This window comes from Stegodyphus dumicola, chromosome X2, assembly GCF_044657685.1.
Source record: "Stegodyphus dumicola isolate Sdum_Otavi_A_Nest chromosome X2, ASM4465768v1".
In the NCBI taxonomy this organism is placed as follows: domain Eukaryota; kingdom Metazoa; phylum Arthropoda; class Arachnida; order Araneae; family Eresidae; genus Stegodyphus; species Stegodyphus dumicola.
The window spans coordinates 167,251,183-167,268,764 of NC_140781.1; the positions used below are offsets into that span (position 1 = coordinate 167,251,183).

A 17,582-nucleotide genomic window follows, 5' to 3' on the forward strand; every position below is an offset into this window, starting at 1 on the left:
GTATGGAGATTATATCCAGGAATGAACACAGCTTTGAGTCACATCATCTGTCCTAGATTGTTTTAAATCTAAGCTGGAGATTAATTTACTTTGCCTAAAGTACATGAGGGCTGTCTGTCCAAGGAGAAGGCTTTCATGGAGGATTTTATATACAGAAACTGTCCCTTATAAATATCCCCGTATAAAGCCTTAGTTTTGTGTACACATTTACTTCTATAGCAAAACCTTTAAAACTGACTATTTCAATTTGATGCAAATAAATGTGATACGGCATTAGTAGTATGCTTTTGTAATAGGAAAAAAAAGTAATGATATGCTTCGGAAATTAAAACCTTTTTTTTTAATATAAAAATTCAGTTTTATAATTTTCTTAATAAGTGAACAACTGTATTGCATTTCTCTTAAGTAATTTTTTTTTCGTGTTCTCAACACACGCACTAAAATTGAAAGTGAAGGGAGAAAATGATACGTGCTATAACCGCAGTACAGAAATAAATTTTAATGTAGGAAAAAATGATGTAAAAGCATATAAATATAATTAGTTCATACTATATGAGATTTGTATCTCGCTCAAAGTATCCAAAGGTAAGTATACAGTAAAATAACCGTTATGATATGAAGCAAACGAGGAAAAGAAGAAAGCTCAAAAAGAAAAATCAGTAAAAAATACAGGAAAAATTCCATCGATTATAAAAATTCTCCATCATACTCCATCTCATGTATAGTAGAGACAGAAGGGTTTGGATTTGGTTTAGTTGATTATGGCAAAACACACTAGGGTTATCTGCCTAAGAGGAGGGATGCCGTCACGGAGGACTTTCTAACGGAAACAGGCACCTCTACACGTTACACGTTGACATATAAAGGAAAGAAATTTGAATAGCTACATAGAAAACAACAATTTTTTAAGAAAACATTACTCTTTTGCGCGTATATTCTAATTTTATGAACCCCAATGTGTCGGCATTATTGTCCTTTCTTCATGGAAACAAATAAGCGATTTTAAGCAAGTAGCTTAGCTTCAAACAAGCACAAAAATGTAATGTACAGCTCGTTATCGTAGCGTAGTATTGCCCGAAAACTGCACACTATGCAGCATTAATTAATCAATCCTTTTCTCATTGCTTTCTCACATTCATCACTTGTACAATGATATCTAAAACTAGCTCTGAGACAAATTTAATTAATCATTATTGATTTCTGCTATCGGTTGATGGAATTGGTACTTTACTTAGAAAGCAATGGATCGAAATTCTATTATAGCCCTGCTTGTGGTAATTTAAATCAGATAAAATTTGATGAAGATTGAAGATGATGAATCCTTTCTATTAACGCCTGAAGTTTTTTCAGGTTATGTGCGGTAACTATATATAATAGAAGTTTTAAACACTAAAAAAAAGTTTTTATTGCCATTATTCCCAATGCCTCATTTTCCTTTCACAATTTTTTTTTTTTTTTAAACACATTGAAACACAAGGAATCTATAAATTATCAATTCAACTTCAAAAATTAATTTGAGGGGGTATTTTTGTGTTGTTTGTTCTATGCTGAAGAAATTTTTAATACACACCTGATATGTTAGCTTAATTGCGCGTTCAGCACGAAGCCTGAACTATCTATTAAATTGCAAAGCCTGTACGACATAATTTTTAACTTTTTAAAAGTGATCTGGGTATGACTGGAATTAGCGACACATTCCGTAATTCATTTAAGAACCAAACAGAAAATTAAAAAAAATATATATAGTTAACTAATTGATATTGCGGTTGACTGTATGAAATTCCTATGAATTTTAAGAAATGCAGAAAATCTCGAAAAGATCATTACAAACTGATGAGATTTTTTTCCTCAGTGTGCCGATAATATTAATATTAACATCAACACAATAAAAAAATTACTAAGCTTCCTTTCTATTAACTGCAAACCACTAAATTCGACTATCTATAATTGATTGCAACACTGTTAAAGCAATTCCATCTTTACCTAAACTAGAGAAAAATTTATGAAGGAATTCTTTAAACTCCAAGTGTTACTAATGAATTACTAATCAAATTATAGATGGAAACGAAACTGAAGATGCTGAGAAACTTTGCCTTCACAATGCGTGGGTTAACAGTAATTAACATTTAAAAAAGTCAGTGAAATAACGAGAAACGATCTTATTTTAAATATTCAAAAATATTCCTGAAGCTAATCAAACAAAACATTACTATTTCTATACTGGAGAATAAGCTGTTTTGCAGAATTTAAAAACGTGAGTATTGTTATTTTTGTATATGTTAGTAATCTGATGGATATTAATAAAATTTGGCAATGATAAGGAAAATATGAAACTAAAAGCAAAGCCTAGATAGGAATGCTGACTTATAGAATATAAGGCGCAACTGCACAAGAATATAAGCATTTTTAATCTATTGATGGTCATCAAGGAGCTCACCTGCGCAACCGCTGAAGGGTTAATAGTACCATGAAGGCTTACTGCCGATATAAAAGGAAAAAAAGATGCCAGACCGAGGTTCTGTCAGATACTTCATTCGATCAGGTATGAATGCTCTGCATTAAGTTCAATGACTGATCGCTCTAACTAATTATCAAAATATGACTTGGAATTTTAATTGATTGGCTATAGCTTTGTTCTAATATGAGTTCAATTTATCCTTTATTCAAAGAATCATTCAATTTCTATAAAAATTAAAATTTTTATAAAGCCTATAATTCTTGACAAGAGCCAAGGGTAGGCCACTTAAGGTAAGTGAGGCACTTACCTTAAGTGAACAACAAGACACCAAATTAGCTACAAAACTAGGAATTTTAGGAAAAAAATTTGAATTTTAGTTTTAAAATTTGAAACACACTGAGAAATATCGTTCAAAATTATTTAAAGTGCCAAATTTATTATTTAGTACCACTTATATTGTTTATAATAAATTAAAAACATTACATTTTTTACAGCGCCATTCAGTCGCGAAACTAGAAAATACAGAGCCCTTGAACCTATCAGCCCAGTCAACTTGCAGGGTATTTCCTTCTTCCTTATCGCGTACCTTCGTGATGTGATTGGAAGCACTTCCCGGCCAGCAGTTCGGGAGGTCCGGATTCGATTCATTTGTAGAGTCATTAGGTTTATCAGAGCAGGAAGTTTGAAAAATCAGAGACGTCTTCGCCAGTATTCGAACTCCGGCATCCCGACTGCTAACTGGATTTGCTTTCAATTATACAACGAAGGCACGGAATAAGGACGGAGAAATAACTTCCAAAATTAGCATTTCCCAATTTGTGTCAGGTCAGCTTTATTTTAGCATAGTAAACAATAAACTAAATGAATTAAGAGAAATTTTTATGTCATAAACAATCCCAGACTCGTAAATTGTGAGTGGCTAATTGAATGACATCAGTGCATTCTCAGAAAAGTAGCGATTCATTTTCAAAAATCCTGCGTTTTACCAATTTTTTTAGCACGAAAACTTATTTTTAGTATCGTTAGTAATAAATATACAAGTGTTTGTGCTTTTGCACAAAAATTTCTGAGGAAAGTAACCAAAGAAGTGGAGGACCAAATAAATTTTGTACCATGACAATATGGCGATAATCAATTAAAGAAATCTTACCGTCTAACAATTAACATTACCGTCTAACAATTAACATTTATGAATATACCGTCTAACAATATACATTTATGGATTGATTTATGTTATTTGAATAAGGCAAAGCAGTTCAGGGCTATCTGCTTAAGGGAAGCGGTGCCTTCGTGGAGGCCTTTTTAAGGGCAATCAGCTCGTATTCATGTTACACATGGGGACTACAAAAAAAGGTCCATGCAAGCAGCCCGTTCACATGGGTTTCATCCGGGTCGAACTACCAGTATTCAGCGGTCTTAACCACTCGGGCATTTATGGATTGGGTACAGTGATCAGAAAACACTACCAGTACAAATGATTTTCGACTTGTTTCGTTTTAGCATGAATTTTTTTTTCTTTAAATCTGTGTTTCCATTATAAGGAGACACTGAGATTTCAACATTGCCTTGGATAAGACCTCCAAGTTTGTTCTCTCAACGTGATCGGCGATTGCCAGTGTTCTTTTCAGTAAACGATATGAACAAACGGCTATTGAAGCGTCATCAGGCAATTAAACAATGCTGTCTTAAAAGTTTGCTGTTAAAAAATATGTATCATTTGCAGTCTTGTCTATATGTATTTCTAAATTTTGCTTGTCTCGGAACTATATGATAACGAGAACTGCACTTTCAAGAATAAATTTGTTTGTAATACTTAATATTGTTTTGTGTCTTTTTGAGATTTTGCTGCTGTAGTTTGCAATAACCATTAATCTGTGGGATCTTATCACCCGCACATAAGTAATACATGAACAAAATTTCATACAATCGAGCCCACCAGCGGCCGTGCGGTAAAACAGCTGAATACTGGAAGTTTCCCACCTAGGTTCCATTCCAGGCGAACGGACTGACTGCATGTGCTTTTTCGTGGTTTTCCCAATGTGTAACGTATATACGAGCCATTTTCCTTAAGAAAATCCTCCACGAAGGCTTCCCTTCCCCTTAGGCATATAGCCTTAGTGTGCTTTGACATAATCTACCAAATCAAACCAAACCATTATAATCGAAGAGCCTCGTCTAGTATTACAACTTAACTAAGCATCGGCTTATATGACAAATTATTGTCACGTTTATTTATCCAGTTTCTGCTACTGTTTGACTGTTAGGGTACAGCCAGATAGCTGACATCACTTAATTGGATTGTCGAGATTTCTTCCGAAGCCGGACTGTTATAAAATTCTTGCTTCGACGTTTAAAATCCTGGAAGAGGAGGATGTGAGTAAAGGAGAAAATATGGCTGGAGTGCCATTAAGAAGTCATTTTTGAAGTTGAGTGGCATTTTGACGCCTGTTACAAAGGATTATTATTGACAAATGAGTCATAATTTAAGATGGTACTTGTCAGTGACATTGACCAGGACATCTTTAAACACTTCCTATAAAACCAATTCCAAAAGCATGCGGCTACATTTTCGCTGATTCCAATGGTACAACTGTTTGAACTATAATCTGCTAACTTCGACCAGCTTTCTATCTTACCGTGCTTTGCAACGTTCTACTTTCTCGCAAACTGTGCTGAATCGACATGTAAGATATATGCAACAAATTGTTTCTCTCACGAAAAATGGTATAATTGTGACAGAACCAGCTATTTTATATGATTTTCACACTGAAGTCAGTTTTGGTATCGTTTGTAATAAATATACAAGTGTTTGTGCTTTTGCACAAAAATTTCTGAGGAAAGTAACCAAAGAAGTGGAGGACCAAATAAATTTTGTACCATGACAATATGGTGATAATCAATTAAAGAAATCTTAGAGCAAAAATATTGTTCTAAATTCACTTTGCTTGCTACATTTCTCTTTTTTTCAACTTTTGGACTGTTATCTCTTATAAGAATAGGTCTGCGGAAGTCAATGTTTTCTAAAGAGTTCTGTTATTCAAAACATTGCGATGATCAATTTAGTACACATCCTTAAAGATGCATTCTCACGAAGCTTCTATAAATAGCATAAATACTGCCTCAAATCAGTGTTTCAATGAATGTTATTTCAAAGACAAGAAAGTAATAATTTATATTTTAAATCAAATTTCCGTGCAAGTATTTTCCGCGAACATTTTGAACATCAGGGTATATCATCTGTGCTAAAATCAGAAAGATCTGGTTTGTTACACTGCATTGCTACTCCTCTGAACTTCTATACAGCGTCATTTTCCCAGTAGCCGCATTCTGTCTCGTTCTTCGCGATATATTTCCCGTGAAGGATTGGATTGGATTATTCAATTATGGCAAAGCACACGAGGGCTATCTGCCTAAAGGGAGGGATGCCTTCGTAGAGGACTTTCTAAGGGAAACTGGCTCGTATACACGTTACACATGGGGAAAACCACGAAAACACCCATGCAGCCAGCCCGTTCGCGGGATTCGAACCTCGGACCGAACTACCAGTATTCAGCGACTTTACCGCTCGGCCGCTGGTGGGCCATAATAATGATCTGAAATAGTTATTTACTCTTATGCTTCCATTCAGTCATGTTTAGCCTTTTTTAACAGCTGTGTCCAGTGTTCAGCGTCTTTACCGCTCGGCCGCTGGTGGGCCTCCCGTGAAAAGGTACTTAAATCAATCATTATACGACTTAACACATTTTTTTTACTATAGATACTTATCTGATCCAGTAGTTATTATTATTTCTCCTGTATTCGATAATAACGATCCCTTTTTATTATAGGTACTCATCTGATCCAGAAGTCATTATTGTTTCTCCTGTATTCGATAAGGATCTTCCGGGGAGCTGCTCCCGTAAAGCTGTAGTGACATGTATTTCAGATGAAGTGGAAAGGAAAATTACGCAAGTTACAGCGTCCCAGAAAAATAAAAGTAAGAATTTATATGCAATGACCAGCCGAAACATTAAAATCATCTTTCTAATATGATATAGATCCATCTCTGCCTGCTAAATGAGCTTATATCCAACAGGGCATAAATTCAGCAAGATACTGGTAAGTGTCACGTATTGTATTTGCAACAGAAAGGTCCCTGCAAACTGTGCTCGAGGTTATGCTGCTTCTGTTTTTCCAGTTTTGAAAAAGCCCGTAGGACTTTGGCAAGTTTAAAAGACATGAAAATTAATTGAAATTCTGCTTCCTGTTCTTAGAACCATATCTTAACCTTCTTCCAAAGTGTGACATGGAGCATTGGTAAAAGACATGTTTGCCTTAAAGCATGTGAAATGTGTATGTGTTGCAATAAATATGAAATAACGTACATTAGCCACGATGTTCGCCCAGGGTTACATTGTAGGAAGCTTTTTGCAAAGGAATAATACTCCAGATGCTACTCCAAAACTCCTCACTTGCCCTTACGCGTCTCGATAAGCATCTGCTATAGAAGAAATCTTTGGCTAACATCATAATCAAGCTCGTCTATCTACATTGGTACGCATGAAAGAAACTCATCTGACCATGTACCATTTTCTATCAGCCATCGATGATCCTGTATCGAGGATCAGGTGCTTTGCAAGCATGAGTAGCTATGAACCTAGGCATATGATTGGGTTTGCAGTTGCGAAGACCCTTGTCGAATAATATATAGTTAATTAAATATTCGGACGAACTGAGTCTCCTACTTATTCCCTCCCCTTCGAAAATACCGAAGGATCAAGCATTAGGAATTCTATAGACCTTAAGTTTGTATTATCTCAATAACAATATCTCTGATAGCACTGCTGCCGAGAAAAGATGGCCTGCTCCGATATCTAACTTCACTGAGGTTTAGCCAGTATACGCCTTATCTACGTTTTCAAAGTGTCTCTGGACCATCTGCTCTTTAATTATATTATAGAAACTAAGTAAATTTTTACTTTCCATATGTTGCGGTGGATCGAAAGAATAGGTTAGGTTAGGTTAGGTTATTTAATTATGGCAAAGCCTCGAGGGCTATCTGCCTAACGGGAGGGATGCCTTCGTGGAGGACTTTCTAAGGAAAACCGGCTCGTATACACGTTACACATGGGGAAAACCACGAAAACACGCAGCCAGCCCGTTCGCGGGATTAGAACCTCGGACCGAACTACCAGTGTTCAGCGACTTTACCGCTCGGCCGCTGGTGGGCCGAATCGAAAGAATAACTTAGAAAGCCGTGATCGAGGTATAATATATTCCTCTCAATTTTAGTATGTACCCTAGATGCAGGCTCACGAATTTCACTAACTCAAAGATGGTTAAACTGTTTAGGCTAGTTGGCATTTGAAGTCGAATTAAGTTACGTAATTACCTTTACTCTATATTTAAACATTTTCAATAAATTCGAGAAAAATGTTTTACATAGCTTGCACTATAATTCGTGCTATTTTATACCTGCAAGTTTTAAACCATCGTTTGCTTTTTTTTGCCTATGAAAAGAAATAATTTTTGTATTATTTCGTGACATATATAAATTATATAACTTTGTAATTAGATTTTTAGTTTTCAACTAGCATGCTGCAGATGTAGCAAAGTAGTTCTAAAACGTTAACCAGGCTCCTCCCCTCCCGAAAACGAATTCTGTTGAAACATTAAAGTGCAACCAAGATAAGAGTTTATATGTTGCAAAACGTTTGGGAATTTGGTCTGTTTTGATTTTATTTACGGGTAATATCATCTCTTTATAAGTAATATTGTCTCTTCATTGTGCTACTCCGGTAAGTCACCAAAAGATAATTTCTTCTCCCTCTCCTCTTCCTCCAAAAAAGCGAAGAATTGAGCAACAGGAATTCTGTAGATTTTTTTTTCTTTTAAATAATGAACGTTTTAGGATGTAGCATTTCTTCTACTACACCTGCTAACACTTTTATGAAAGAAATGACGTGATTTTTTATAATTTTGTAATAATATGTGTAAATTTCACAAAGAATACAAAAATAGCAAGCATTTTGTTTCACTATATCTCGCATTCAATAATACTGAAAAATGAATCTATTATGCGATGCTAAATTTTAAATTGCCAAGTCATGAAATTGGTTACTAAAATTTGTTTTGGCTGTTTAATCAAATGTGCTAAACTTCAATATGATCTTCGTTGATATTATTTATACGCTACATATTTTATAGAGCTTTAGTGAAAGATACTTCTCAAAGCGTGACTTTTTAAAGCGTAAAAAGTACTGTTATAGTGTACTTGCATGGTGTCATGTCATAGTGTACTTGCATATGCTTTCTGCAAAATTTAATAATGGCAGTCGAGGATTTTAGATTTCACTTCTTTCAAAGCTAAACCACCAATGGCTAAATGGTTAAAACTACGAAAACATTGGTAGTTGTCCTAGTTTATAAGAATGGGCTGCGTGCATGAAAACTTCGTGGTTTTCTTCGTTTTTTCGTAATTTCACCTGCACTATAAAACTGCAGGTTATTTCCCTATTGCGTTAAGCCGTCTGTCAGCACTCTAGTAGATATGACTCTAAATACTAATCCTCATGACCAGTTGCCCAGGACCCCGGACGCGTAATGGCAGACTGCACATTGAGTTAAACAGTGTTAAACGAATGTCGCATACTGCGCATGCTCAGAAAAAAATTTGGCGTAATAACTATGTTGGCGCGATTTGAAAAGAAGATAAATACGGCATATGGTAGATGTACCGCCATCTGATTGTAAACAAATCTGGCGTTTAAAACTTCGTAGAGTATAATGTAAATGTAAGTTAATTACTGTGTTAAAATACTATTTTTTGTTGTACTGCTCAAACAACTAGAAAGCTGAAATTATTGCGAAGTAATGTGAAGCAGTGTTTGCATTCAAAATGTAAGATATAATACTTATGAAATTCTGCACATTCCTCTGGAACTGTACAAATTTTCTTTCAGAAAAAGACTGAAATTTAGGATATATTAGTTGAAAATTTATTCATTTTACTTTTAAGCAATAAAAACAATTCAGGATTTACCATACGTTCCATTCGTATATACATAAAGAAATACTGAGGAATATAGCAAGTGCTTGCAAATAACACTGAATTTTACAATTCCTTAATGCTAGTTATTAAATTCTTTAAAATGAGAAAATATAAGCGCGGATATACGCTAACAAACTAAGATAGAATCTCCAGTTTACAATTACTGAATTATAACATGTGAACAAATTACATCTAAGTAACGAATTATTACGAACATATGTTAACAAATTTTAAATGCACTGTTATTAACAAATTAAAATGAAACATATATTAGAAAAATAAGCAAGTGCAATCGGTATGGACGTTAAAATAACTAATTAGCAAAGTTCCACAACATTGCAGTTGTGGAATCACTCGAACACACTCGACAGCCATGGAGATCACGAATAAGCTAGCGTAGGGTTGCTTAGTCGCCAATATTTCTCCCCGCGGCAAAGGTACACCATCAAGCATGCGCAGTAAGCGAAATTCGCTTAACACTGTTCAACTCAATGTGCGGTCTGCCATTACGCACCCCGGACAAATTATAATTGTTCATCCACGGTTCGGTTCCTAGTGAACAAATTGACCGCACGGGATTTTTTTTCCTCACGTGTTATATTAGTATTAGCTAATTTCGCCTAGAAAGCCTGTCTTCTAAGGAAACTAGCCTTCGCATGCTTTATCATAATCGATAAACCGGTCAACCCTAATCAAATCCTCCACGACGCCATCGCATCCTGCAGACAAATAACTTTGGTCTGTTTTGCCGTATTAAAATAATTCGATATTTCTATCCAAATAATATCAATCATTGAAATATACTAGCTGAAAACTAATTTCTTTTGGTTTAAAGTTGGATGTTAGGGAATAGATATTCAAATAATTTTTGTACTGTCTTATCATAGTTAAATTTAATTCTTTGAATATAAATAACATATATGATTTTAATCATTCATGTAACATATATGATTTAACCCATATTATAAAGTAACATATATGATTTAAATCATTTACATTACTTTATTAATGATACCTTTAATATTATTGTTTTGTTAATTTTCAGTTAGCGTTGTATCTTTTACAGTATAAATAAATATTTTAAATAAATTATATAAATTTTAAAATAAAATTTTAAAAAATTATACTTTTCATTATGGTCATTCGTTTGTCATAAAATAGTATGAGAGTTTTATTGAATTTACACTGAAATTCGAGATGTTTTTGGTATTAAACCCCTTCAAAAACTCTCGGAAACTTTCATTTATTTATACATTATTAAATTTCTAAATTTTATTTTCTGTAGAAATTATATTATTAATCCCAATCCGGCGAGTTCAAATGTTTAGAATTTTGCAGTTGTTGCAGGCAATTAATTTTATTTACTATAATTCCACTAACTTCGAAGATTAATCATACGCACTGTAGAATTATTCCATGAGTTTGCTGTCAGTAACGAATTTCTCTGTTAATAACAAAGATGTAATGGATTGTTTCTCAGGGTGAAGTGCAGAATCGCCCACTTATTTGTTTGGCGCTTTTTACAAGAGTAAGAAGAATTGAATTTTTGTCAATTTTCTTTGACCTTTTTTAAGTGAAAATAGGTCGATCTGTACATGGATAAAGTCAAGGGAGTGCGCAATGCCATTTTTGTGCAATTATGAGATGTTTTTCTAAGTGAAAATAAGTCGACGTGCACATGGATACCGAGTTAGTGCAATTCTTAAAAACGCGCCAAGCAGTGGGCGATTCTATACTTTTCCCTGTTTCTCATACAAGCATCACGTTAATGGGCAAAACTGTAGCCTGGAAAGAGGAACTTTCCGTAAAATAATACCTACACATGTTTCATTTTATCTTCAGTTTGCCTAATGGATTTTTGATTAGTGGTCAGACATTATTAATATAAATAGTCTGATTATCCTGAAGGTATCTTTCTGTCAAAGTGATTTACTGCTACTTTGGCTTTCCATTTATCAAATATAATTTTCTGCAATTACATTTTTATGTCTAATAAACGATAGGTATTGTAGATTTATAGCCTTCTGGAAAAGACATAAAGTTTTCCGCTCTTGTATTTAATCAGTGCCTTTAGCTAATTGTAAGATATTTAGAAATACCCAAACATACATAATCTTTTCCAGTATTAGTGTATTATAGCCAGGGTGCTCTGTACTTAAGTTGCCAGATTCCAGGGCACCCTGAGAGCCCACAGGCGGCCGGCGGTAAAGTCGGTGAACACTGGTAGTTCGGTTTGACGTTCAAATCCCGGCAAACGGGCTGGCTGCATGGGCGTTTCCGTGATTTTTCCCATGTATAACGTGTATACGAGCCAGTTTCACTTGCAAAATACTCCACAATGCATGCTTTCCATTAGGAAGTTAGCTCTCGAATGCTTTGCCATAATTAAGTAAACCAAACCAACCAAACCAACCAGGGCACCCTGAATGCCCATGTGCTGTGGTAAGCAGTAAGTGTCGTATGAACGGAATCTCGCATTTCGTGACTAATGGGGAAAATGTCTAGTACATATGTAACACACAACAGGTTAGGTGTAAAAAAGAAATAATAAAATAAATGACAAGAAAGAGACGTACATGAGCATAACAGTAAATTTTCGAAATGTAATGTACCAAAGATGATACTAAGCGGTACGCCACCGTGCCACAGGTTGGCGAGCACATTATTTGAGTTCAAATATGTTGCTAAAAATGAGTCTCCTTCATCTACAGCTGAAGCAATGAAATGAACATAAGCTTCGGCCTTCAGATGCCTACGGGTCCCACTAGTGGCCGATCGGAATACTGATTGTTCATTCCGGATTCGAGTTCAGACAAATGGGTTGACCGCACGATTGTTTTTCGTTTTTTTCCCCATATGTATCGTGAATATGAGCCAGTTTCCTTTGAATATTATCCTCGAAGGCATCATTTCCCTTAGGCAGATAGCCCTCATGTGTTTGCCATACACAAATAACCAACCAACCAACCAATCAGACCCAAAAGTTTCAGAGAATGTGGGAGAATATAAGCACGAGTTTAGGGCACGAAAGTGAATTTCCACAACAGACTTTCTTTTTGCTTGGAAAAATTCTAAAGCACCCTCTTCCTTCCTCCCAACTTTCTTTCGCAGCAGACCTTCTAAGAAAGGGGAAATGGAGATTTCAAGTACCTGGCTGGAGTACTTGGCTGCGTCCACCAGCAGCCGAGCGATAAAATCGCTGAGCACTGGGAAGTTCTGACCTGGGTTCGATTCCAGGTGAAAGGGCTGCCTGCATGGGCCTTTTCGGGGTTTCCCCCGTGTGTAACAAATTTCACACGCGAAGACAATTTCTCTTAGAAAGTCCTCCACGAAGTTATCCCTTCCCTTAGGCAGATAGCCCTAGTGTGTTTTGACATATAATCAACTAAACGAAGCCTGGCTTCTGATTAGGTAACCAGATAACCTTAATCAATATTTGCTTTTTCAGGGATAAGTTTTCATGAGATTTTCCTTTCTCCGAGATCGAAAAAAAAAAAAAAATAAAATAAAATAAATAAATAAATAAAAATCATTTCTATGTAAGACATGCCATGCAAAATCTAGGAACATATCATATAAAATAAAATCAAAGGCGGGATCGTAGACTGGCGGTAATTTTATATAAAACTGTAATTTGTGTTTGATATGAAACCCGCACCAGCCTAAGGTTCTTCACCCGTCTCGCTAATCTTTTAAATAATTTTAACAAACACATATGTAACTATTAAGTTATGGAACAGTAGACGGACATAACAATTGGCAAAAATACAAAAGAAAAAAAATAAGCTGATAATCTACCATGATTATTTAGTTCACAAATCTAAATTATTTCAAGAATTTTCAAAAATTAATGTATACCCATTTTACATATCTTTTAAATGTCTAATCTTTTAACGTAATTTGCATCAGAAACAAATTTGTTTGAAGACATGGCTCTCATAAAAGATATGCATGTTTACATTCTTTTAAATTTGCCTTGGCCCCCTACTTATCATTTCTGCATGTTCTCTAAAGTTTTTTTAAAATTAAGGCAGCTAACTGATGTGGTTGAACAAAAGCCATCATAAATTTTAAAAAATTCTGATTAATTAGAATTTGCGTCTTCTTACTTTCCTTTTTTAGACATTCATTTTTTCAGCAATCTGAGCTTCAATACACAATAATGTAAATAAAATTTAGAGAAGATAAAAAGTAAACATTTTAAAGTATTTCTAATTCAATTTATATAATTTATAGACTATCAACAGCCATAACAACCAATAGCGGTGTAAGTAAAGTTGTTAAATATTACTAGTTACTTCTCAGCTTTAATTCCTGAGAATAGAAACATTTCACTCCATTAATAGTTGTGCTTATTATTTGCAGCATAAATTGAATCACTTTTCCTAGAAAGGCTTTGTACGGATTTCTCTTGTGGAAACTGAAAATCTTAAGAGCAAACTGACTATCAGTTTTCAATGCATTGGAAACTTTATTACAAGATTTGGAAAGCGAGAAAAGTTTATTTTAATTTGCTTTCTGTATAATGAAGGGTGTTAGAAAAAGTCTCTTCAGACTTATTTCCTTAAATATTAATTACAGATGTATATATCGAATTATAATATTTCTAAAAATGTATTATTAACAGTTTTGATCAGCTTTTGCACAATGAGTGGAAGAGTTGTGTAAGTAAAATTTTTGTATGATCACTCTCGAGCAGAATGTTGAATTAATAAATCATTCATTATACTGTAAATAAATAAGTGAAACATTCCATACCTTTATGTTTATATTCACGAAGTTAAAACATTCCTTTATGATTTACTCCCTTAATAAATCACGCTACTTGTATCGCATTTTAGAGTTCAAAGTTATTTTCACTTATAATTCTTGGGTTTTGAAGGCCTATCAGCGGCCAAGCGGGAAAGTCGCTGAATACTGGTATTTCGTTCCGTGGTTTGAATCCCGGCGAACGGGCTGGCCGCATGGGCGTTTGCGTGTTTTTTCCCATGTGTAAAGTGTATACGAGCCAGTTTCCCTCAGAAAGTCCTCTACGAAGGCATCCCTTCCCTTAGGCAGATAGCCCTGTAGTGCTTTGTCGTAATTAAATATACCACACCATACCTTGGTTTTTACCATACCAGCCTTTCATTATGTACCGGCTGCTGGCAAAGTAAAACACGCTTATGAAATTAGTTATATTCCGAATTGGGAACAGATGTTGATCTTATGTTTTTCTTAGGATTCCAACTAATGGATTCTTCAACAAGTGAAGTGCTATTCCGACAAGCCTATCTCATTAAAAATTGAACTCTTTCCGATTACTTAGGATCTCTGTTAAATGTATGTATTTATGATGTTTGAGTGCAAAATTCTTAAAATATTTTAATTCAAGTTCTTCACTGTATTACAGTAGTTCTTCGATATTCCTATTTTAGAAATACATTTGCAGCAGGTAAGGTCTGTTTTCATTTGGGCTTTCCTCTCTTTTCCTTATGTCAAGATAATAACTATGCCGCAAGATTTTTATGAATTTCTAAGCAGTAAAAATATGATTTGAAATAAAAACACATTATTATTTGTACAATTCTATGAAAAATGCATGATTTTTCTGAGAGGGGAATGTAGGCGTATTTTATAGTCTAGAATTAAATACAGCTATAGTTAAGAAAAGAATGCTGAACAGGACATAACATTATACAATAAGTTCGTATTAATTATGTATGATTACGATAAAAATCCCTTTTATGGTATTTTGAATTTAAATTTAAAAATCAATGACTTAATAAGGAAATTTTCTGATATTTTATTTATGACAATGCATATTCACAAGGATTTAGATTATCTTTGAAGCATGTAATCTTCAATATGTTTTTGTAAAATGTTATGAATGTATAAATCTTTTTCTAAATCTCTAAAAATGTATAGAGTTAAAAACTACTGGTATGAAATGTAAAGTTAGAAAATAATCAAGCTACTTGATTTTGATTTAACTTGAAATTCTTACAACTACCTGGCAGAAAGTTCTCAAACAGATTATTAGTACATGAAAATCATTCGACTGTTCTGAAACGATTTTCGTGGAAGCCGATGTAAGAGAATCTGGCTAAATCCTGACAAACTTCGAAGATTGCCCTGTGCGTGTCCTGTGCGATATATCTTGTAGTTTTAATAATTTTATTTATTTCGCTTCTATATCTGTAAATTATTTTAAGAAAGGATTTATTGTCAGAATTTCTAGAAAGGGAATAAAAAGTTTCTTTGTTTAATAAAATGTACATTTTTCTTTCATAATATTTATTATTATAATTTCTTGTTAAAGATACCAAATCTTTATCAGCTAAAATTTTAATATATAGTTAATTTAACAGAATTCTCTAAATACTCATGAAAATTACTCTCAAGTTAAAGCGAGAGTAATTAGTCTCGCTTAACGGTATATAACGATTTTGTAAAAATTTAAAACATTTTTTCCTCTGTTGTTAATGCTGTTACACATGATCTCACATAGTTGGTTATTGTATGCTCACGTTTTATGATCCCAAGGAAGTGCACTGTGGATTTTTGTAGATGAATCACTAAATTTGTTTCAATTTTTGGGAATATTAGCTTCAGATTTCTTTTTTTCCCACAAATTTAACAAGCAAAAATATAATTACTTCGAATCATACTAAAATCGAAGAAATTGATACTAAAATGAAATACAAAAACAAATAAAGAAAAAGTAACAGTGATATTTTAGGTTTTCGGAACAGAATTGTACTTACGTACTTTTATCTAAGGCAAGTCTGAAAATATTTCGCTTTATTATCTTCTCATTAATTTCTTATATTTTTTTCTCCTTTTCTCATTTGTTAACTTAGGAAAGCGTTATTCTGGGCTCATCCTTGGCACTGTTCTGCTTAAACATATACATACTCAAAATGCATTCAAATACATATAAGAAAAATCTGATGTGTACTCCACATGACCTTCCTTGTACGTAATATTAAATTATATGCATTTTTTCCGCATTTCATTTAAACTTATTTCCTCGAATTTTATTAGAGATTTATTTCTAATTCAATTACTTCAGTTCTCACTTTGTGACAAGGAAAAAATACTAAAAATATTTTTATTAAAAATTGAAAAATATAAAACATAAATACAGTTAAAATAATTTAAGGAAATCCTTTTACAATTAAAATTAGAGTTTTTACGCGAAAACAAGCAATTCGGCCAGCGGCAAGAAGGCAGATTTTTTGGTGCACAAAACTGAAAGCTTACTCTTGGTCACACTCAGCAAAAAGACACTGAAAGCGTAGAAACTGACTTAATTTGTTGTGGACGCTATGCTGAGTCAATATATGCGATAATTTAATAACTTAAATTTTAATTCCAGAATGGATTAAGCATGATTTAATTCGCAATAATAAAAGAAGACGCTATCTTTGTTGTTGCGAAGTTCAGTTTCCCTAGACTGGCAACAACTGAACTATTCTATTGAATTTCAAATGTAAACAAATATGGCTGCTATGGTAAATAAAAATTAGGCTTTGCAATTAAACAACTTTTAAATTGTTGATAATTCTACAATTATTGCATGTAGCATGGCAACTAAAGGCATAAAAATCTTAACCGAACGTAATAACCGCATAATTTAATCATTTTTAAAGCAAAAAATGCGCAATTTACCAACATATAAGAATAAACAAAATTGAGCTCACCGAGCCGAGTAGCAGAGGGGATATATATACTTTTAGTGCGATCGATTGCAACCAAAAAGGGAGGCGCACAGCTACATATTATAGCAGTCCTATATGCAAAATTTCAACGTTCTGAGGCTACGCTGTTTAAAGTTATGCGAGATACATACATACGTACGTATGTACAGACGCCATGAAAAAATCTCTTTTAGCGTAGAAACTCTAATTTTAATTGTAAAAGTTGTTCTTTATATTATTTTAACTGTATGTTTTATATTTTTCTATATTTTTCAATTTTTAATAAAATATTTTGAGGTTTTATGTATTTTTTTCTTGTCAGGAAGTGAGAACTGAATTAATTGAATGAGAAACATATCTCTAATAAAATTCGAGGAAATATGCTTAAATGAAATGTGGGAAAGATGCGTAT

General features: G+C 33.8%; 1 protein-coding gene across 3 annotated transcripts in view; it reads left to right on the forward strand.

Moving 5' to 3' along the window:
- Positions 1 to 17,582, forward strand: part of LOC118182114 (nuclear pore membrane glycoprotein 210-like) — a 139,538-nt gene that overhangs the window by 10,948 nt on the left and 111,008 nt on the right. For 2 of the 3 annotated variants that reach the window (XM_035351400.2, XM_035351401.2), the window contains exon 2: positions 6,286 to 6,434. The exons of the other annotated variant lie outside the window; for it this stretch is intronic. In XM_035351400.2, the coding sequence (XP_035207291.1) occupies positions 6,286 to 6,434 (149 nt within the window). The remainder of the gene's footprint in view (positions 1 to 6,285; positions 6,435 to 17,582) is intronic. 3 annotated transcript variants of the gene reach the window in all.